General features: G+C 41.9%; 1 protein-coding gene across 8 annotated transcripts in view; it reads right to left on the reverse strand.

Annotated features, from left to right (window-relative positions):
* LOC146797000 (uncharacterized) overlaps positions 1-24,020 on the reverse strand; it is a 1,179,218-nt gene that overhangs the window by 238,389 nt on the left and 916,809 nt on the right. For 5 of the 8 annotated variants that reach the window (XM_085629591.1, XM_085629587.1, XM_085629592.1 and 2 more), the window contains one exon: positions 3,278-3,409. In XM_085629591.1, coding sequence (XP_085485717.1) covers positions 3,278-3,409 — 132 coding nt within the window. Of the gene's footprint in view, positions 1-3,277; positions 3,410-18,251; positions 18,357-24,020 lie in introns of all 8 variants that reach the window. The other 3 variants (XM_085629588.1, XM_085629586.1, XM_085629590.1) reach the window with 1 other exon arrangement.

The raw sequence follows: 24,020 nt of genomic DNA on the forward strand, positions 1-24,020 counted from the left end.
GTGCTAAGTTAGTCGTTGCAGCCTTGGCTTTGGTGGAATGAGCAAAAAACCCTCAGGGTTTGCTTTTTAGTCACTGCATGGTAGATTTGAATACAGTGTACAATCCATCGTGGGATGGTTCTCTTCTGTACGGCCCTCCCTTCTTTGCTCCGACATATCCCACAAAGATTGGTCACCCAACTGAACTCCTTGTGCATTTTGGAAGAACAGCAACGTTATTTATGGGTCCATACGGTGGTCGCTCCTCTTCTTTAGAGGGGTGAGACAGAGTGTAAAAAGTATACAGAGTGATGGATTGTCCTACATGAAATGGAGTGACCACTTTCGGAAGAAAGGAAGCTCTTGCAACAAGCACCAGCTTGTCTGGGTAGATGTTATGATAAGGAGGCTTGGATAACAAGGCCTAAATCTCACTGATTCTCTGGGCAGATGTGACTGCAACCAGGAAGGCAGTTAGACATAATAAAAGGAGAAGGTAGGAGCAATAGGGTATTTGAAGAGGGATGGACAATCAGGCTACTGTAGAGAAGCCAAAATGGAGGACAGCCAGCCTTTCAGAGTGCCCAGAGAAAAGCTCTGCTCAGCAAGGAAAAGAATTAACAAGAAATCCTGAAAAGGGGGGGGGGGGGGGGGGGCAAAAAGGGGATCATGTTGTCTTTCTGTATACCATGCCACAAATTATGTCTAACAGCAGACGTATACCATCTTGGTGGAGGGACACTTGGCTGCCAAGATAACTTCACAGACTTCGGCCAGATGTCAAAAGTTGTCATCTCTCACCACTTAATCTCCACTAAGAAGGCAGAGCGCTGACAGATTCAGGCGGAGAACACTCCCCTATTGCAGCGACAGAAGATCCACCCGAAGGGGCAGCCTGATCGGAGGACCGATGGCCATGCTCATCATCTCGGGATACCAGACTCTCCGGGGCCAGTCCGGAGCCACAGGAATGACTTGGGCATGGTCGTTCCTGATCGTCTTAAGAACTCTCGGCAGGAGTGGTATAGGTGGAAAGGCGTACAGAAGGCCAGAGCTGAACTCTCGACAAAAGCTTTTTAGAGCGAGAGCCGCCTAGGAAACTTCAGTGAACAGAACAGGTAAGATTGCTTGTTCTAGTCAATGGCGAACTGATATAACCAAAGCTCTCCCCACTTCTTTAACAGACCTTGCACCACCTCCAGATGGAGACGCCATTTGTGATTCTGCAGTCATCTTCGGCTCCTGGACTTGCTGTTCGGGAGGATAGGCCTGAAACTGAACTATATCCAGAACAACTCAGGTGTGACTTTGGCACGTTTATAGTGAACCCCAATGAATGTAGGAGGTCTGCTGTAGTCTGGAGGTGGGAGACAACAGCCTGGGGCGAGTCCACTTTCAACAGTCAGTCGTCGAGATAGGGGAAGATTGGCAGCCCTGATCTCCACAGATGAGCTGCAACCACCACCTTGGTGAACACCCAAAGGGCGCTGGTCAAGCTAAATGGGAGCACAGTTAACTAAAAGTGCTTGTGGTCCACCATTGACCGCAAGTAACGTCCGTGGGCTGGCAGGATGGGGATGGGAAAGTAAGCGTCCTGTAGGTCCAACTCTACCATCCAGTCTCTCAGATCAAGGGGGCAGGGAGTGCGGACACTGACCAGACAACTGGCCACCTGGCAGAAGGAGCAGCCTTGCAGCAGGTACGGACGTGGCTGACCCCGCTCCCCCTTCCATGGCTGGGAAAAGCAGATTGGGCCTTTTCATTGCCCCTCCCCCAGTCACCCCCAATCACCTGTCCATAGCCAGTCTGTCCTTACAGCGCTACTGCGCCCAATCCGGCTCTTCTTAGATGAGATGGGAGCCATCAAAGGGCATGTCCATAAGGGATATCTGGACATCCCATGAAAAGCCGGTAATCCTCAACGACGTGGCATCTTAGATTCACTGTCGTCTAAACCACTCAGCCTAGTGTGTCGGTGGTGTTTAATCCACAGCAAATGGTGAACTTAGCTGCGGCGCTCCAATCGGCAACAGCCTGGGAAAGCACAGCCCGGCCTCCTCAGTTACCGTGTCCCACAGAGCGTGGGTAGAGGCCCAAAAGACATGCAGTGTTCACAGACCGCAATGCCAAGCTGGTGGAAGAAAACATGTTCTTGTCTAAATTGTCCAGCTTTTAGAATTCCCGATCCACCGTGGCCATTGGGAATGCGGATACTGACGGGAACACTGGCCTCCTGACAGAATGGCACAGCAAATATGGGCGGGTGTAGGGCTACCAGAAGCTCCAGGATGTGCGGAGCCAACCCAGACACTAGCTCAACTGCGGAGCCAGGTCTGGAGTGGAGACGCTCTCTCATCTGCCGATGGAAGAGGAAGTCGAAGCACGACTTCTTTTTCTTATGTGACCTCGACTAACCTGAGTGGCTTGACGAGTTAGAGTGCGACAATTACTTTGAGCTCCATGACCACTCCCGGGACCTTCCTCTCGACCGGGACCTTAATCGTCGTGCGTTGAGCCACCAGGAGCTTGAGGGATCGGTCCCCTCAAGGCCTTCAGGCCAGTTGGGATAGGCTTTTGGGTGCTGGTCCCGCTCGAGGCACAAGAAGCAAACAAGGTGCAGGCAACACAGGGCTCAAAGCCACCCTTTTTAGGTGACATACTAACACACCAGGAGGATAAACCTCAAACAGACTAGACAAACGTCTAAGAGGTAGCTCTTCCCGAATCTGCGCTGACTGATGCAGAAAGAAAAGAACAGACGTCAGTGTGCCTGTGTGGCACCTATATAGGCACTGCAAACATAACTTCCGGTGTGGACAACGCCGATGACGCCGCCAGCAACCAGTGCACATGGATACTGCTCCCATTTTTTTTGTCAAGATCCAGTCTGACGCCTGGGGATAATTCAAAGGTAAGGAATCAAATACAATGACATAGATGGGCTACATATCATACTTTTATAAATGTATGCAAGTTACTACTTCTCTTTTCAAAAGAGTACCAGAGATTCTCAGTCTAACAAGGAAGGATTCATGCAAGTGTCCAAGATGGAAGACAGGCATGAGTCCAGAAGACAGTCTTTTCTGCCCCCGAATCTGTCCATATGACCTACTAGCTAAAGAAACTGAGAACTCAACAAGAGTAAGGGCAGAAACTCAAGTCTCTAAAGGTCTGTCTTTGATTCAAGGAGAGCTACCATCATCGTCTGAAAAGAGCACCAGCAGAAAAGATCAGGTATTCTGAAATAGGGCCCATATGCATGTATAAACAAGTGGGGGTGACAACCATTTAATCTTACCAGAGATGCCAGCAACGCCTCCTCACAGGTACCATTGGTGTCCACCTCCTGCTTAATCTGAACTGAGGATTTTGAGCAGAAACTTTGCTCACTGGAAAAGCCATTGGCTTCATATTCCTGGTCGCTGCCAGACTAACGAAGGAGGGAAAATATAGCATAAGTAACAAGAACTTTCAAACAATAACAGTTGTTAACCCATTAGCTTATGAGCCCATTCACACACAGCCTTAAAATAAACACATATTTAGAAACTACATGTAAAAAGATTTTTTTATTATTTTTTTTAAAGCACATAATGTCACCGAACCGATCTTGACTGACTGGAAACTGAAGTTTTTAGTAATAGGCATCCAAAAGCTAAGTTTCCACTTCTCAGAAAAATCAAATAATCCTTCAACAAGATAATCAGTATCATTAAACAAGAAATCTAGATGAGGTGTGTGATACTGGGAATGAAAACAGCTTAACAGCAAGCAGTGAGGTGTGACTTTTTCCTAGTCATTAACATTTATTTTCTGCACAACTACATGCACCGCTTCTGTCCGCAAAATGGTAAAACTTTTTGTAAATTAAATCTGTAAATGCATGTCCTAGATGTGATAATTTTTTTTTAACCAAGGCGGCGGACGAAACAATAACAAAAAGTACAAGAAAGGTAAATACTAATAGGTTTACAAATGCATCCCTTGATTATATGCGATGTTATAATGCCACTGACAGTGGTCATTGTTTAGTGTTCCTTTGTTAGAGGAATAGGAAGACTACTTAAACTTACAATTAGTGAATGAGCATTACCAAACACCCTTTTAGTTGCCTGCTCTCACCACCACTCCGAGGAAGTGGTAAAAGGAAAAGGGCGCTGGATAAAAAGCAACTCATAAGGATGTGATACACACAAAAGCTAATAAATATTCCATTAGGTAAAAGGAAGTCAGTCCTTAAAACCAATCACTTATTTTCTTCAGCAAACATGAAAAGGAGTGAAATGAAATAAGTCTTTGTCAAAATCAGACTAAGAGCAAGTTCTTTCAAACAAAACTACGTCATCCTGGACATTAGCATAAATTGGCGTTGTAGGGGGTAGAAAGGAAGCAGACAAAATGCACAACCATACCATTCATCTCAGGGCACAATTTTGAACCATTTTAAAGAATGAATGTGAAAGTTGTTGATTTTTCTTTTATTCTTTACAACATTTTGAAAGGGAGATGCTTTTGATGAAATATCAAAATGGAGTTACGTGAAAAGTCCCAATCCTGGATGACAGCTTCTAATTTACTGCATACCAGCCCAAATGCAAACATGTATGGTGACATTTTACAACTAACTTAAACGTTTAAAATGCTATGGAAGAGGCCACTTCCGTTTTTGATGTAAATGAGGGTTGCAATTTAAAGATTACTGTACATCCTGCTTAGATATGCTTAAAAGGAAATACTGAGGTACAGGTTCCAAATACATATTAACAACTGAGGAGTGCTGATACGCATTATTCAAAGGAAAAGAAAAATGTACATAGAATCTCATTCTGCCTTCGTTTTCAGTCACTGCACTCCAAAGATTTCTGCAGCTAATACATATCAACAGAAGTACTGTTGCCACTAGCTTGATGTTTTTGCATCAATCTTTGTATGTACCAACACATGACATCAAAACATTTAAGATACACACGAGATGAATGGGTAGTGATGAAGCATGCCGCATGAACAACACAAACTATAAGCAGCACTAAAACACATTCTTAAGGACAACCGTCAACCCAGGCCAGCTCAAAGTCTTTTCTCTCTTTTTTTGTCTCCAATACACTTACACCACCAAAGTGCAAATGTGCTGTGCAGTTGTATACATCAATGCGGAAAATCATCTTTACAAAACTAAAGGTTTTGCAAGCGAACTCGTGACAACCAAAACTAATCACCATTAGCCCCTTCTCCCTAAAATCCACAAATCATGGAGGTCTACAGAGTAGTCTGACAAAGAGTGAGTAACAAGAGGTAAATAAAATGAAACCTCAAAGACAAAGTAAATTTACTCAGACAAATTTCTTCACTTCCAAGTTGTTTGAAAGCCGGTACGCCGCTTCCCTAAACTTCTTTACGCCAAAATGCAAGTTGATCCCGTTTCAATTTTCATTTAATAAAGTGCTTGTGGATTGGGGTTCTTCTATCACTCAAGTAAAATTGTCTTCATGATGTGCAACGGTCTCTTTCACGTTAATCAGACGGCTTTACATTTTTAAAGGGGCTTTACATTAGCTGTGACTCAATTTTCAGCAGGACTTAAACTTAAGTCTTCAGCAAGAATAGTTAATAAAAAAATTACTGTTTTGTAAAAATCTTTCTATAACAATGGTTCTGAGACACTAGCATCAGTTAGTGTGTCACAATTTGTGAACTTTCAGAAGAACATCTGGCAAGATCCCATAAGTTCTTCAACTGTCTAAATATTTTTAAAACTTATAGCTAGCAGAAGTTAAACAACCACATATCCTCAAGTTCATCCTGTGCCCCTATTCTTGATTTCCTGACAGTGTGCGCATTTCACTTTCACAGAGGAGGACAACAGGATCAGAAATGACCAGAATTGTAAAAGGTGAACTTTATTAGCGGTAATTAGCTCTTCTCCAGCATTTGAGCTGCGAGCTAAATGAGTAACAGGACAAACGGTCTGGTTTGTTCAGCCTACCCAAGCTCTGAACTTGACTTTGGTGTTAAAACTTGATTACTAGTTAGACAGAAAACTGAACACCAACAACCATCTCATTCCTATGAGAAAGTAAAAAGCTAACCAGCAGACAGTGTTATTCTAACTCAGCAATTATGCATTGGGCAATGACTTTGAAAAAAAACATTCATGTCCTAAGAAGGAATGAACTTAATAACTGGAGAAACTGAAACAGGAAAAAATAGCCAATATTATGCCACACATATTTAGCGACAGCGGTGTATGCACTCAGATTATACAATATTAGACTACCAAAGACTGATCTAAACAAACTTTTAATATTCTATGGTTGAGTCTATCATGGTATTGATGCAGTCTTCTACACACTAAAAAGAAAATGTCTCACTTTACTCTAAAGTAAAACATTTCCCATTGCTGTTGTACAGAGATTCCTATAGTAGAAAGCTAAATGAGCAATGAAACTGAAATATTGGTTGTACAGATGTCATATGAAAAACCATTAAATGTTATCGGACTGTGTGTTCCAGTCATATATCTGTGGTGATGTTTGAAAAAAGTCCCCCTAGCTATTCTTACCTACAATGGTTTATAATATCTATACGATATGCTCTCCTTTTAAATTTTACACTGTTTTTAACATGGATCAGTTTGCTGTATAAAATTGTAATGTTTTATCCTATGAATTCACTGTATTTTAATGTTGAAAATCATGCTGTTTTATTGTGATCTTCTTTTATGACACAAACTGTTAAATAAAGCTTTTGGATTGATTGTTTGTACCTTAAAACTAAATTTGCTAATTATGAATCATCTTGCTTACCAAATCTTGTAAGTTGCTGATAATTCTCTGCTCAGAGTATAGACGGGGAAAAGCAAGTACAAACAACTTGCATCAACTGATCAAACAAATATTTTCCAGCGATCACTGCAAAGTGGGTCTGGTAGTGACAATGTGGCATATAAGACTTTCTGATGTCAATAAAATATAAAAGAATAGTTTCCTATTGTAAGAAATGAACTTCATTAGCTTGTGATTTAGCTTTGAATCTTGGTGCACTTTGTCATCTAGACTACCTGTCCTCTTGCAGCATGGTGTCACTAAAAGAATCTTATACACAGTTAATTCCATCAAATATGGGATGGCTTTAAGGCCATATTGGAAAACGGCAATGCAAAAGAATGAACTAAATGTGCACACTTTAATACACAAGATATTTTTGAGAAGTATGTCATTATTATATAAGAAAGAGCATACACTGCATTTGGCAGTGTCATAAAACAGAGACACCTTAAACATGTATTTATCATGGTTGTTGCTCACTAGGAAATTGCTGTATCATCCAAATACACCTCTCATAATGAGGATGCAAAATCCAAAAACATTTACTATTTCTGATGGATGTGATTACTCCCACAGATTCCTTACTTGAAGTACATACCAGGCCCCAGACTGGATCTGAAAATTATTCTTTAGCTAGTCCTGATCACCACTGTCACATGGTGTTACTCAATGCTGACAAAGCCGTTTGCAGCTCCCCCTAAAAACGACACATCAATGGCCAGGCGCCATGAGCGGCAGTGAAGTCAGTTTAATACACTTTCCATGCCTGCATAGACTCAAAAATGGCTAAAGAAAAACGAGAAAATCATAAAGGATAAAAACTAAAAATCTACATGGGCGACAATGGGAGGGCATAAAGATTCTGCAGAAGTCATCTATCAGACTGAATGTTACTTGAGGTAACTTATTAGTCTAGTTGCTATTACCTTTCACAGATTCCTTATAGGAGGTCTAAAAATGAGGTGGGGGTTAAGGTATTATTCCACCAAGTAATAACATACTGTAACACAGCCCTGCCAAACAGATTCAGGACAGGTTCCTATTTCCAGGCAATAATATTTTGAGAAACACAGCTCTTGTGTAATAATGCCAGGACCCCTCAAGTGAAGACTTCCAACCAACTCATAACACTGTTTCAATGTCAATACAATTTAAAGGTAAATAGACTGTTTTTGACCAGCACAAGTCATCTTTTATCCACTGGAAGAACACAAAAGGATTATTATCCTACAATAAATTACTGGATCTGTGTATCAAGTATTTCAAAGCACTTGTTGAGTTAATACGATGAAACCTCTAAATTGTGTAGAGGGTTGAGAGGAGAAGGGAAAGGGCTATAAGAAACATGTTTTTGGAAACATGGAACCCTAGCATCAATTTGGTAAAGGAGGAGATTTCACCTGAATAACTACTTGAGCCTTCTGGAATAATGCAAAAGTATGAAAAGCAGTTAGAGTTGGAAGCTCACTTACTCTTATTTCCAAAGTGGTGAGCACCAAGAAAAAACACTTCTCAGGAGAGAAATGATAGATGGACACAATGCCTAGGTTTGAACAGAGTATCTAATAATTAAGATACCAGGAAATGTAGGTCTCAAGATGGGATAAGTAGTGCTCTCAGGAGAAACCTAATCCACAAGCCCTTATGAAACCAGTTAACCAGCTGTAGTCAAAAACAAAGATCTGTGCTCAGAAAAACAATTAGCTAAAAATGGAAGGTGCAATGTACCACATTATGAACATTTATGCCACGGAATCAGCAAATCTCAAAATCCTACCCAGCAAAGGATCAACTGAATATTCAGCAAAGCAAGCTGTAAAGACAGATCAACTATTAAAATGAACAGTTCTGGTTGATGGCCAGTGAGCAGCCAAAATAAATGTAAACACTTTCTTGCAAGTTGAAAGGTCAAAGATGGAAAACCTTGAGAATTAGGTGAATAACTTTCCATATTTCTGAGTCAGTTTGAGGGAGCGACCTCAACTGACAAGAATGTCTGGATACCATGGGCAATGAACCCATTCTGGAGTGACAAGAGCTTTGTGGTCATGAAACCCACATTGCTGTTGCATGAATCTTGTAAACTACCTTTAGCATCAGAGCCATTAGCAGGGTTGAATGATGGAGCAACAATTCAGAAACAGAAGCAATATCGACAACAAAGTATGTTGTTCCTAATGACCAACAGGTCTATCTCTGGAAATCAGAATTCGTTCAATTTCTTATTAATCATTTTGGAATGAAAATTACATTTACGGATCATCAAGGTCTGCACCCACTGACATCCGCAGTGGTGTTCTCTTTTCCTGCTGCATGAAATAATTGTTTTAAAACAACTTTGCAGTAGCATTGCTTTTCCAGACTTGCACGTTTGCACTGCAGTTGGAAAAGAAAAATCTTTAAAGTCAACTTGATTGCTTTCAACTCAGAAATGCTAATACGAGTTTCCTCTCAAGCATAAAATATAACTCATTGAAAGTTACCGCTTGTATATGAGCCCCATCCCTGAAGAGAGGCATTGGTCACTATTGTTCACTGTGGCACTGCTGGATGGAACCACGGTCCATTGTGGAGGTGATCTGCACACTTTCACTCATGTAAATTCCAGGTCACCTGAGGGTTGGGACATGCTTTGCGTCAAGGTCTTAATGTATTTATTACATTGAAGGCACAGGGCCCACTGAAGGCATCACATTCTCCAACATGCCAGAGGTACAAGAAATATACATGACTTCTTCAGGCATAAAAAACACAAATCTGTCTTTGCAGTTTGAAAAGGATTGTTTTTGAATGAGAGAATCCTGCCCTGATTTTTGGATAACCTTCCCAAAGGAAAAAGTAGTATTCCAATAAGGCAAAGAATGGCTTTTTTTTCCAATTCACAGAGAGATCCCGCTCTTTTTAAGGTGTGGTTGTACCACGCAAGCTCTCGGACACAAGAATTGGAGTCGTCGCCCCGACGAACAGAAATGCAAACGTGGGTATCTAGGAGCTGGAACTCCTCTGAAATGAGCCATCATTACTGCCATGACGTTTGTACTGACTTTCGGGGATCAGTAGAGACCAAAGGGCAGCACCTTGAAAAAGACAGAGGTGCAGTGCAGTCAACCTGAGATAATTCAGTGTGACTGAACTATAGTAAAGTTGAAATAAGCATCCTGTAGATACAAGTATGCCATAGTGTCCAGCTCCTCTAAAGTCAAGACAACTTGACGAACATTCTCAGCTTCTATTTTGTCAGAAAATAAACAGTGGAATGAGGAAATATACAAAACTGTTCACTCTCTCAGAGGGTGCATGCACCCACCTCTAGCGCTGCTTCCTACAACAATACAGGTATTGCCATCAAAAACATGTTTAAATTGGGTCTGATGCAGAAACCGTGATGGGTTTCCCAAGAAATGCCAGACTACAACCCTATTTAACAATCTGTAAGACCTACTGGTTTCAGGTAGGTTTCTGCTATCTTGGAAAATACATTGCTACCCAACATCCAACAGAGTTCAGATGAACAAATTCTTGATAAAAATCAAAAAGGAGTGAAAGAAGAGTATGAAAAACCTTGACCCTACCACCATGTGCATGGTTCGCCACCGTGTTTGAAGGGTGCTATCACCCAAATTAAAGAAAGTAACCTCTAGGTTTCTTATACTGCCTATGAAACTTACCTGTGGTTGAAAACAGGGCTAGAGCCTGGCAGTGCATTGCTCTGCTCTTTTAAGACTCTGATCTGCAGTTTCACCAAAATAAATGGTGGCTCTATCCATATCATCCTGGAAAGCTTCTTGAGGGGACTACAAAAATAATCCAGTGACGACAGAACCACTAAAACCACCTGTTTACATAAACAGACGAGTAACTTTAGACAAGCCAAGACAGACTCCAATACGTTGCTAAAGCATCCACATTTTTAGCTCTCATACTCTTTTGTATTTGCATGAATAGTTTTCTGATTCGGTTCAGTGGTTGAAGACTGGACTAAGACATGTTCCTTGGCTGCATGACTAGACAGATCATATCCATAATCAACTTAAAAGGGAAGGATTTAGATAGGGACTTCATTGTAAAAGCAGATCCGTCTGCTTTTGCTTAGCTATATCAACGTGTAATATGTCTACTGCCTTTTTAATTACAGTTGTAAACAAAGCCTGTTCATCTGAAACAGGTTGGTCATAAGTATGCAGGTCATACTAGACTGATGAGCGTAATCCAATAGCACTGAGGAGATCTGTATAGCATTGGAGTCCAAACTTAGCAAGTAAGCCTCTTCCTCTTTAGAGTTATCAGTGATCTTCATAGGGGAGTTAGGGAATTGAGGTAGTCAAAGCATGTGCGTCAGACAAAAATAAATCATACAATCTTTTAAGGGACAATTCACTTAAAAGTCTGGTAATTGCATTTCTTTCAAATTTTCACCAACCATGAGTCAATGGAATTTCAAAATCTGCTCTTAATTAAAAGAAGTAAAATTACTAATGGGGCTGATGCAAAGCAGGATTCAAAATCTGCTGTGAGATCAGCGTGATAGCCAATTTTAGACTGTTCAAGCCAGCATAACAACTGTATCACTTGATGCCTAAAATACTTGTATTTACTCCTTGGTAGCTGAAAAACCTACTTCAGACTGAGAAGAATATTTTAACACATTCCATTTGAAAGCTTTCTATCTCCTCTTTAGAAGCACCAGGAAGTTCAGCTGACAAAGAACAGAACAAGCAATGTGTCATTTTCGGTGGAGCACAAGCTGCAACTGTTGACTTCAAAGAGTGGCTTCAGACCTCTGAAGCCAATGATGGGAATAGAAAGAATTTCAGCTCCTGTTGGGTCCCGGAAATAAGCTTATGGAAAGAATCAGTGAGGTAACAGCCATCAGAAATACTTTAATCCGATCCAGTGTAGTTAATAACAGCAACTATCTAAACTGTGTTTAAGTCACATTGCTTGCTATGATGGCAATCACAAATTAATCTAGAGCATGAACTACAGTAAACAAAGAAAATGCACTGAAATGTTGCACTTCTATGCGATTCCCTCTCCAGTGGATTAAAACAATATCTTTTGAGGTCAGAACACAAGTAAAGCAAAGTAAACTAATCTCTGCATATGAACAGAAAGGGAGAATTACTATAACAGTATTGACCCTAATCTCATCAGGACACCAAAAACCACAATAGATTTTACTTCATCAAGATCTGGAGAAGAGGTCAGAGATAAGAATCTAAATAAATCAATAATGAAGAAAAGTTCTAGCATTTTGGTGACTCCTATCACTGGAAAAGAGTTGCCCATCATGGCACTGAAAACTTTCTCTAATGAAAGTTACTGTTCACCAACGACACAACCGAACAACCAAATCATTCATCCTCAGATGACTGAAGCCAGAGTAAAACTGATCATCTGATTTGCGACTTTCACAGTTGACTGACTAGGACAGTAACAAATAGATAGTTTAATAGTAAAATACAATGCAAATAATTGAGTGCACTAAAATTAGTCAGTTGTATAAAGCAACTAATGTATGACACATATTGTCTCCATCAGTGCAGACTCTGCTCGGTGTGCATTTGATCAAAGTTTCAATCACTATCAACAGTAAGTTGCTTCATGACATGACATATGGATATTGTTCCTGAGCCTTCTAGGGGTTGACAGTATATCCTTATAATACAGCCAAAAATGAAGGGGAGGTATACAAAATCACTGGTAGTTATCACATGCAGGCATACTTGTACATCATGATGCAATCTGACAGGAAATAATACTGTCACATCTTGCCGATTAAGTGGTAGGTTAACCATGGAAGAACATTTGGCTGGCAGTGAACTGTTAGATTGGTACTTTACTATACAGGACACAAAACTCTTAATGCTTCAGAGCAAAAGAACGGGAAAGGGAAAGGGAAACACTATTCCTGGGAATATCATAGGCGGCATACCATAGACGAAAATATTAGTTCAGCTAGCAAGCAATAATGTTTCTATGAGCTGAACCAACCAGTGTGCAATAGGGACACAATGAGAATAGCAAAACCACTTGCTGGAAGTTTATTTTCGTTTGAGTCAGAGAGGCATCTCCTACCCTCCTCATATACTCAAAGCATGTGGCATACATACACTATTAAGGCTAGACCCTTCAGGTAAACAGGTGAAGTCTCACCAATCAAACTTTTTTTAGTCTGCTCAAATATGGTAAAAAAGCAACAATAAAACAACTGTCCGTGACTATAAAAGAGGCTGCTTCTCCCTTACCAAAACTATCCTGGCAAATTTAAATGACATTTTATGGGAACAGAGCTTTCCCTCTGCTTCTGAAAAAATAGACTGAACAAACTGTTGGGAACATTCCTGTGTTGGTAATTAAGGCTGTTATCAGGATGACCGTGCATTAGGCATGTGCAATCTAAGGTGTAGGTCAGTATCTAATTTCCTTTCCCAACTGAGTGAAGGAGAAAATACTGTTTTATTATTTTCCATGTATAAATCAACCATCTAGACTTTGTTTTAAGTCTCATTGACCATCATGATGGCTACCTAAAGTCAAACTACAGAACTACCTATAAAAGAGAACAACTGAGATGCGTTGAATGTTGTAGCCTACAAGAAGCACTCTCCAGGCAGTGACTGGAGTTAGAATGCTTATGCCTTTTGATATTTTGTAATACAATCTTGATAAAAACAATGTGAAATGGAAAGGGTTAGTGGATTTAGGAGATTCTGTACCAGCAGCGTGTACCACATAATTATGGTTTTACCATATTTGTCTCATAGTTTGCAAAACTTGCATATTTCGCCAAAAATGTTGTTGCTCGCTCCTATAGATAAATATAGGTAATTTAAATAACCGTACTGAATACTTTGGTCCTCAATGCATCATAATCCTAGTAGGCCTGACGATTTGAAAGCTCTTGCTGAGTATTTTGGGGGAAGTTATGATTATGAAATCTGCAATTCATAGGCATCTGAAATACTTTCCATGTTTCACAGTGGCCCATGGTATAAGGGCTTTGTACCACTGCATTATGTGCCATAAAAGCACCAAGCCACGTAAAAAAAATTATATATATACACACAATTAAATATGTACATCAGTCACTGAACTGAAACATTAAGACAGGCTAAAGGGTAGGGTGCACAATCTAAAAAATGCAGGCTGCAATCAGATGGCAATATCGGTGTCTGGCAAGCTTCTTTGCTACATTAAAAGGTACGAACTATGATGGTAGCTGCTGCTTATAGAGACTGTTTTTGTATATTTTTGCACTGTGTCCTATTGTGTACATTGATTGATTGGACCCGCTGGGATCTGGGGTCTCTGATTCAAGCTCCACACCCCTGGGCCGACTTAAATTGATTACCTGGAATGTTAATGGATTGGGCGACCGGATTAAAAGGGGTTTGGTGTTACAATATCTGAAGAGATACTCCCCAGACCTTGTACTTCTACAAGAAACGCACATACCGGGCACGACATATACGGCGCTAAATCGTTGGGGTTACAAATTACTTGCCCATGCGGGATACACCAGGGGGTCTAGAGGGGTGGGTATCCTTGCAAGGTCCTCCTTTGCCATTCAGGTTAAGAAAACCACACGTGACCCCGATGGACGTTTTGTTACAGTGTCCGGAGATTGGGAGGGACGCTCTCTTAATGTGACCTCTTTATACATTCCCCCCCAAACTCCACTCTTCCACACTGACGGCTTTGGGTGCGCACCTACTGAATTTGCCCGAGGGTGACCTTCTATTGGGGGGTGATTGTAACGCCGCTATTGCCGGAGAAGTAGACCGTTTGCCATCCCGACGTCCTGAATCACAGGGGAAATTGGTGTCGGACTTCTTAGAGGCCCTTGGATTGATTGATGTGTGGTGCACTCTTCATCCTTTAGATCGACAGTACACCTTCCTTTCTGAGGTCCATAGGGGTCTATCTCTTTTGCCAGGCCACTCAACTTTCCATGTTTGGTGACATTTCCTTCTTACTGAGGGGCATTTCCGACCATTCCCCGATCCTAGCACATTATGGTGGGGCTCCATGCTGCTCCCATCGGGAGATAGCCCTTAACGCATGGTATCTGAGTCCCAGCCATACGAGATAAGTTGATAAAGGCCACGTCTGATTATTTTGCAGAAAATGATGGCTCCGTAGACTCCGATGTAACATTGTGGGAAGCGTACAAAACGGTTATTCGTGGGTGCGGGGTGGCAGCTGTGGCTGGCCATCGTAAGGAACAACGTAAACGGCTAGAGGATATTGAATTGGAGGCAGCTAATCTCGAACGTGATCTTATCTCCTCTGCCTCTCCCGACACCTCTCATAGGCTGGCAGTGAAGCAGAAGGAATATCATGCCATTGCAAGTGAGGCAGCCCGGGCACATTATCGCACTACTCAATATAGGGTTTATGAGATAGGAGATAAAGCCAGTAAGCTACTGGTGTGGTTGGAAAGGCGGCCAATCGTTGCATTGCTGAGGTGGCTGCTCCGGACGGTGAGAGACGTAGGGACCAGGGCGGAATTGCAGAGATTTTTGCTGCATACTTTGAACATCTCTATGTCCCCAAATCCACTTCAACTCAGGAGGAGGCCGCGGACCTGCTTTCCACCCTCCCTCTACCACGCCTGGACCCCCAAGATGTGATTGATCTGGATGCACCTCTTGACTCAGAGCAGGTGTCTAAAGCAATAGGGGCGTTGTGCTCTGGGAAGGCCATGGGTCCCAGTGGACTTCCAATTGAATTATACAAGGTGACCTCAAAAGTTATAGCTCCATATCTCCAGGAAATGTATAATGAAAATGTAGACCAGGGGGGTCTACCCGAGACACAGCGCCTGGCGAATATTGTAGTTATTTATAAAGAGGGAAAACCCCCGGAACCAGTGCGGCTCTTACCGACCGATCTCCCTTCTTGACTTGGAGGTCAAAATCCTAGCTAAGCTCTTGGCCCTCCGTCTGTCGCCACATTTACATAAACTGATCCACCCGGACCAATCCGGCTTCATGCCGACAAAAAACACGGCTCTCAATCTCCGTCGCCTCTACGGGGTGCTGGGTGGGGCCACCACCATACAAGAGGATGCGATAATTGTGTCCTTGGATGCTAAAATGGCATTTGATATTATGGAATGCCGTTTTTATTTGCCGCCCTGGAGAGGTACGGCTTTGGCCCACGGTTTTTGGCCTGAATACGTTTATTGTATACAAAACCTTTGGCAGGTGGTACAGTGAATGGTGGCAGATCGGTGGCTTTTGAATTAGGGAAGGGAACGAGGCAGGGCTGCCCCGTCACCGCTGCTCTTCGCGTTGGCACTGGAGCTGTTAGAGGTGTGGATTCGAGGTGCTCCGGATTAGTCAGACAGAATATCCCTCAATGCCGATGATATTCTTTTATATTTAGCCAAACCCTGGTCCTCATTGCATTCAGTTCTCCATATCCTGGCCCTTTTCCGGAAGTATTCGGGTTATGTTATCAACTGGGACAAAACTCTAATTTATGTTCTTAGTGGGACTCCTCCACGTCTCCCCCGAGAGTGTACGGCCGGTATAGTCACGTAGGGCTTCTGTTATTTGGGTATATACGTTACAAAGGATCAGGATTCCTTTCACAGAAGGAATCTTCTTCCACCTTTAAACCGCCTTCGTGCGGATGTGCAGCATTGGAAGGGGTTGCCTCTCACCTTACTTGGAAGGGCTGCCCTTTTTAAAATGATGGCCCTCCCTCGTTTTTTATACGCCTTACAAAACACACCCTACCCAGTCTCGCCACAATATTTCTCAACCATTGATTCTGAGTTCCGTTCTTTGTTATGGAATGGTGGCACTCCCCGGATCGCGTTCGGCAAACTCCAGCGTAGCTGGTATGACGGTGGTATTGCGCTTCCTGCACTCAAAATGTATTATTTGGCCTCTCAGTTGATGGTCCTTAATCACTGGGCGCACCACCCTATTGAGGACCCCGCGTATAGAATGGATCGATTTAATATAGCAGGGGGTAACTATCTGAGGGCACTTTATGGCGGGCCGAAACATGTACCTTTGTTCCCACCCACCTCCACCACAGTTTCAATCTGGCCGGCAGCTACAACCGCGTTGGGATGGAAGAGCAGGATCACACGGGTTACCCCATTGCTGGAATCCTGTCACTTGGGGATGTTGTCAAATCAGCCCGGTTTTGATAAATGGGACCCGATTAGCCTCTCTGAAGTCAGAGACATGTGGGTGAAGGGCAAGGTGGTCCCATTCGCCGAGCTCAGGCCAAATATCAGCTCCATGAGGGGTAAACCTTTCGTTATCTACAAGTACATAGCGCACTCACCAAGGCCATTCCTAGGGGCTCGGACCTCCCGGCCTCATCGTCCTTAGAAGATAGGGTCCTAGACGACTACTTGCCAGATAAGGCGATTTCCCTGACGTATCGCAAGATAATTAACAATCTTCCAGAACCACTTGATAAAATCCGTATGAAATGGGTAGACGACTTGGGGGACATGCCGGATGAGGGCTGGAGGGAAGCCCTGGCCTCTCCCAAGGAGGTGGCCATCAGGTCCCGGTTTAAGCTCATCCAACTAAAATTGCTACACAGAGCTTATTATACTTCCACAGCTCTGGTCAAGATGGGATTTCTGCCCTCCCCGCTTTGTCACCGTGACTGTGATTCGGTGGGTACTTTTATACATCAATGGTGGGAATGTCAGATCCTCTACACTATTGGATTGAAATTATGTTCCTTATATCCCACATATGCCGGAAATCAATAAACCCCACCCCCAGGTTGTGTCTCTTAAATATCTGGGATGCCACAGATTTGAATAGTGCCGAGCAAATATGGGTCTCGCTGGGCTGTATTGTAGCGAAGAGGAATATTGCTAGAACCTGGAAGGGAGATGTTGTACCCAGCAGAACAGACTGGGCAGCAGATATGGATTGGTGCATGCAAGCGGAGAGGGTGATATATGAATGGAGGGGCTGCCAGGGCAAATGACCTAGAGTGTGGGGCCTATGGAATTAACACAGAGGACTTTTATGTACCCCTTTTGCAGATGGTGCTCCAGATAATGTAGATGAAGAAGCCCTTTAAAAGGCACAGACTGCGTTTTGTTTGCATGTCATTGTTATTGTCTCTTTTAATTGTTTTTGGTCATAGTGTTGCGGCTGCTTGTTTTATGTTGCTGGGTTTTTATTGTTGTGTTGTCCTTTTTTGTTTAATAAAAAGATTTTTTTTTAAGGATACAAACTATTTATTAATCAGGTTAGCAACAAGCTAGACAGACTGCCAGCCTACGGAGTTATGGAAATAATTTGGAGAAGTATAAAACTTTTGGCAGTAATTTGAATTTCAGTTTAGAGTATCCATAGGTTTGTTGTATGTGCCAATTACCACTGAAATGTTTTGCAGGGTGGTAAATTAAGGTTGTGTTATTTCCTGTCAGAAGCAGCATGCAGAATGTCCCACCTTTGTGACCAGAGCTTTGAACTGCAGAGTGTCGTCCAACCTCTCGAGTTTGATGCATGGGACGTGTATAGAGCAAAAGGAGTCTAACCATTTCAGGTTCTTTTTCTGTAACAGAACAAAAAGATGGATTGGGCCCCACTTGTAACTGGATTCCAGGCACGTTCTTCATGCCTCTATTTCCTGGGAACAATTGCTCCCGTTGGAAAGGTTTCCAATTTGACCACACAAGACCCATTCAATATGAAAAACTATGGTGAGACAGCACTACTGCACTGCTGCAGGAGGCACAGAACAAAGTAAGTGGTAGATCTGTGTAAGCAGACACAGCAGGGGAGTTAAGTGGTTAAGGTATTGGGCTCAACATATCTGAAGAGACTGCTGACCACATAAGACATGCTTGTAGTTGAATGGTAACCTGGAAAGGACTGGCAGATGTGCTACAAACATAAGTAACATGTGTTAAGCAGGAAGATAGCATTACAGTACATCCGAGGACAAAAACAGGAGCTGCAAGGTCACCACAGGAAGAATGTGTAATTGGTCTGAAAAACTGAAATTACAGATAGTTTTCTGCTACAGTGTCATGCTTACCATACCACTCTGGACTAATAGTTTAATACAAATAATATAATAAAATGTTTTGACAAAATCTCTAGGCAATTACAGTTTATGTAGTCCGACCCATTTGTGACATTCAATGCAGTATTTGCCACTCCTCTTATTATGGAATTAGTTAACTTACACCAAATAGATGATTCAACAATGCATCTTCACAAATTTCATACATGCTTTACATCAGACTGCTGGTATTAAGGTCAAAGGGAGCGAAGAAGTACATTTAAAGACTTTTCTCCTCTTAACACAATATTGAATTGCTACTCCTTTAATTATTATATCAAGTGTTCATTCTGTAAGTGAATAAAATAAATAGAAAAGTCTCTGGCTGATGAACATCCAATTCTGAGATGGTCATAGGAAGATATGCACACCACCAAGATACACAAGTGAAGCATTTGCTTTTGAACTGCATTAGATTAGGACCAAGTTCCACTTTTTATCTAACTGTACCTACATATTAAAGTAGGGAAAGCTAAACATTTAGGATGTTTGCAAGAGAAGCGTGGCAAGTAGAATAGGGAGAACATGTTGGTTTTAGCAGGATTTTAGACTCCCACAAATGCGCCTTTTATTTGACATTACATGTCTCCTGGGGGATAAAGGCTAAGAAATGGACGACCAAAGTAACTCTAGTTTTTCTCCAAGGGGAGAAACTGCATCTGTGTTTCCTGGGACTATTTCTCCCAGAAAACATACACTGCATAGGCCTCAGATTCTGGCTTATGTCCATATTTATGGCTGGTATCATTTTTAGCTTGGAGACAATAGATAACACAGGACAGCAGGCTAAGCATCGTTCACAGAAGGTTTTAATTGGATTTAATGTCAAATAAATAAATTGTTTTTCTTATGTAATATTAAAGGTGTCAGATTTTAATGAGCATTTAGAACTTCTGCAATTAAAAACATTCCACCTTAGATGCTGAGAGGCATGCATCTGGAGAAAAACATCACTAATATGGAATATGGAGACATTCAATGTTGCCATTGCAAAGATTTATTTTGGGATTTCGGGACTTCTCATACAGAAAAATATGCTTTCATTCAATATTTTACAGCATCAAGTATTATGTTAAGGAGATATTTAGATGTCCAAAGAAAGGAAGCTCTTTCTAAATTCCTTAAGACCTTCATATAGAAACGCATTACTTGGTGTTACTTAATTTCCAATGGGCATATGCCTCAACCAAGGAACAATGTGTATACAAGTTTCTTTGTTAAACTGGAAACGTTTGCACAAACTCATGTGGCTGTACTTTTGCGGTCTTAAAGAACAAGTTACTTACCTTTGGTAACAAACTATCTGGTAGAGACAGTCTAGCTATGGATTCCTTAACTTCTGAATTCTCTCCAGACGTCATACTGGATGTAGAACATTTTCAGCTGTACGTCTGCACGCTGGGGAACGGCATTGTGTGACTCCGTGATGACGTCAACTTTGGTTGTGACGAAAGTGGAGACATACTTGTCCTCTCCGGCGCTTGGACGTCAGTTTCTTCTGTGAAACCTTCCGCGCCACAACGCGGAGCCACTATTGAAACTGGCTGTGGAAACAGTGTGCTAAAAAGGATCAATGTATCTTTGAAACAATAACTAGAAAACAGAAATTAGTGGTATGGCAATACCAAGTCAATATCTACATGGTAAGACCAAATGGTTCTTGAATCACACAAATAAATGAAACAACACACAATGGTGTATAAAACCAGTACTGAAAAAGGGTAAAACCCTTACACCAAATTAGGTCCATATGGAAAGATCAAATGGTTCGATGAAGCACTAAGCTACTTGAACACTGACCGCCAGTGTATAAACCAGGGTTGTAAAAGGAAATACCTCTTACACTACAAATCGTTTGCAGAGTGGGGAGGGTGGGTAGGGCGTTAAGGAATCTGCGGCTTGACTATGTCTCTACCAGATAATGAATAACCAAAGAGAAGTAACTTGTTCATCTGATAGAGATATTTAGCTGCAGATTCCTTAACTTTTGAATTAAATACCATAGCTTTACCCACCTGGAGGAGGGTCTGCAAACTAATCCTACATATGTTCTCAGAGAGAACCAGACGGCGAAATTAACAATAGACCAGACATACCAAGGAATTAGAAGAAAAAGGGCTGGCGCTCCTTATAAAACCTGCAACAAGGATCACAGAAAATATAAATAAAAAGAACCCAACAGGCATGGAAAAAAACATGGCCAGAGGGCAGCTGAATAACACTGTCAGAAGACAACAGTCAACAGTAGGACAGCAGTGCATGACCCCTAAAGGGTGAAATGAGCCTAAGGGCTAGAAGGGCCAGAGACAATAACTAATAAACTGTAATGTACAGTTCCCTACACCAGTAAGGAAGTATTCAAAAGAACCTGCCCTAACAAATCTAGAGCTCATACACGTTAGAGCTTAGATGAATAAACAAATTCATCATTAAGTCCGAAAGACGAATCCAAAAACAAAAACTGATGACTATCCTGGGAGAAAACATAACTAGAAGGAATGAATATTGCTAGGGCCCCACAAAGCATAGAGCTAGTAGTAACGGAAAGAGGGCAATTATCCAGATATAACAGCCATAATGACCAAACAATGCCCAAATCTCTAAAGCTCATACTCTACGTGTGTGTGTATGTGTGTATATATATATATATATATTTCGCTCCATTTCCTCAGTCGTAAAGAAATACCGCACTCACGGGGACCGAAGAAGGCTTTTCGCCGAAACGCGTTTGTTTGCTGAATAAAATTTTCAAGCGCCCCCCCGTGAGTGCGGTATTTCTTTACGACTGAGGAAATAGAGCGAAATACGTAGTGAGGTCCACTACTGCAAACCGGCACTATCTATATATAGATATATCTATCTATCTATCTATAGATATATATCTCTATCTATCTATCTATCTATATATAGATATATATCTCTATCTATCTATCTATGTATATTATCTACTGGCGGTCGCCAGTAGATAGTTATAGTTAGGATCGTGTTTCCATAGGAAATCTGAAAATTCTATTTTGAATAACTTTGGCGCCGGTTGACAAATCCTCGTTAAATTGTCAAAACTAATGGGGCGCTCCGTTCAGCTCCTACCCTGAAAGTCTCGGGGTGATTCGTCAAGCGGGGGCCGAGAAAAAGGGGGGGGTCCCAAAACGCGTTTTCCCCATGCATTTTTCCATAGGACCTTTAGTCGCAGCTACAGCCCGAACGGCTGAACAGAATTACTTGAAATTTGGCAGAGAGGTAGCCATAAGGTCAAGGAAGTGCCTTTTGCAGGTCTGGTGTAAATCTGTTCAGTATTTCCTGAGAAAAAAGCATTTAAAAGCATATACATATCTATACGCGCGCACTCATAAACCGCCCGATCCACAGCTGAGCAAACGTTCACGAAGAAGTAACCGGTACCTCACCGCGCCGCAGATCAGGATATCTGTTCCTAAAATTAGACGTCCGTCATCGATACGGCATCAGTTTAAACACCATCTGCGAATTTTCCATCCGTTTTATACATAAAAAGAATCTTGCTGCATAAAGAACACATGTTGAACTTATGAACGAATGCACAGTCCACTCGAGTCATTTGATCGTCATACTTGAAAATCCATTCAAAAGATAGAACAGGCTCCACGACCACCACCAGTAATACCCTGCTACGCTTTTCATCCATTGTAAAACCACATGGTTAAAGGCATTGCATCAACTATCAGGCTGTCCATACTACCTCCTGATAAACCCTTCACCTGTTATTCATTCGCTAGACTACCTTTTGAAGAATTGTGGCTTTTCCTGACGAAGGCGTACTTTTCGACGAAACGCGCGTAGAAGATAATCATATGGCCACTGATTTGTTTTTACTTTTTATTGCTTGATGAACATTATTACATTGAAATGTTTACATTATGTATAAATGCATTGTTGAATTGCTTTTTTTTATTGATTTTGTCTTTGATTCTGTGAGAATCATATTAAGAATAAACACTAATGTGAAATTTTTAAATACTGGTTTTGGCTATACTATTTGGACACATCCTACATATCAATTCACTAAAAATGTCAATTGCCTAGGAAGTTACTATTGCACTGTGTTATACCCTGTCCTAGGAATTATAGTCTATTTCCTCATATTCAGGGGGTCCCTGTTATTTACATAAAATTGACATTAGATATACCTGCCAAACCTGACCAAAGTGTGCAGACTTCCAAAGGAATGGTCTTTGGTCTTTTTTCTAAATTTGTATCCAACCACTAGCCAGAAAGATAACTGCCTTCGGTCATGGATACTTTTTTTCTGGTTCTGGCAAATAAACTTTATTTAAGGTAGTAAAGGTAGTGATGCCACTAGATCACAGAATAAGATCTGCCTGCAACAGTAAATGGTTGGGTTTCAGCCAATTTACAACTTTATAACACAGGAAAGAAGATAATTCAAATGTTCAGTAATGGAACCAATCTTTGGTCCTTTAACATCACGCACATTTCAAGAGGCACCAGTCCAGTGGCAGTTTCAACAGCTCAAATCTCTGGCTTCGTAAATATAAATACCCAGCAGGAGTCTTCACCTAATGAAATTGTGGTATTTTCCACACAACTAGATAAAGGTAACTCTTTACACCTTGGTATGAGGGCCTGCAAGAGGTGAGAATCCAGTAGAGAAACCAGCAAAAAAAGCAAAGGTTTATGAAGCCTACCCCGAGGCAGCTTCACTGATTGAGCCGATGGGGCCCGGCAACGTGCCAGAGAAAGGTGGGGGCCCAAAGATGAGAGCTATAGTACTCCCTCATTTGGGCCATTGATGCCCTGGCTCCCGAAAAGATGGTTAGGCGCACAAGGAGTCCTGTACAGCCTCCTCAACTGGCAAGCGGGAGGAAACATGGGAACGGAGTCTCCAGACGGCGAAGTCAGGGGGTGCCGCAACTACAAGTGCCTGTGCTTACCTTGAAACTTCGTAGAGGAGCCACGTCCCTGCAATCGACTCCGGCTCCTGGAACAGCCCTTTGAATGGAAAGAAGATGACCGAGACCGTGAAGTGTCCCAGGACAGCTACAGACGCGCCACCAGAAGTTTCATATGTAGTTTAAGTGCCTTCAGCTTCTGGATTCATGGTGTTCTCCCAAACACCACATGCAAATGTAATGTGGGCCTGTAGATGATATC

The sequence above is a fragment of the Triturus cristatus genome, chromosome 10, assembly GCF_964204655.1.
Source record: "Triturus cristatus chromosome 10, aTriCri1.1, whole genome shotgun sequence".
Classification (NCBI taxonomy): Eukaryota; Metazoa; Chordata; class Amphibia; order Caudata; family Salamandridae; genus Triturus; species Triturus cristatus.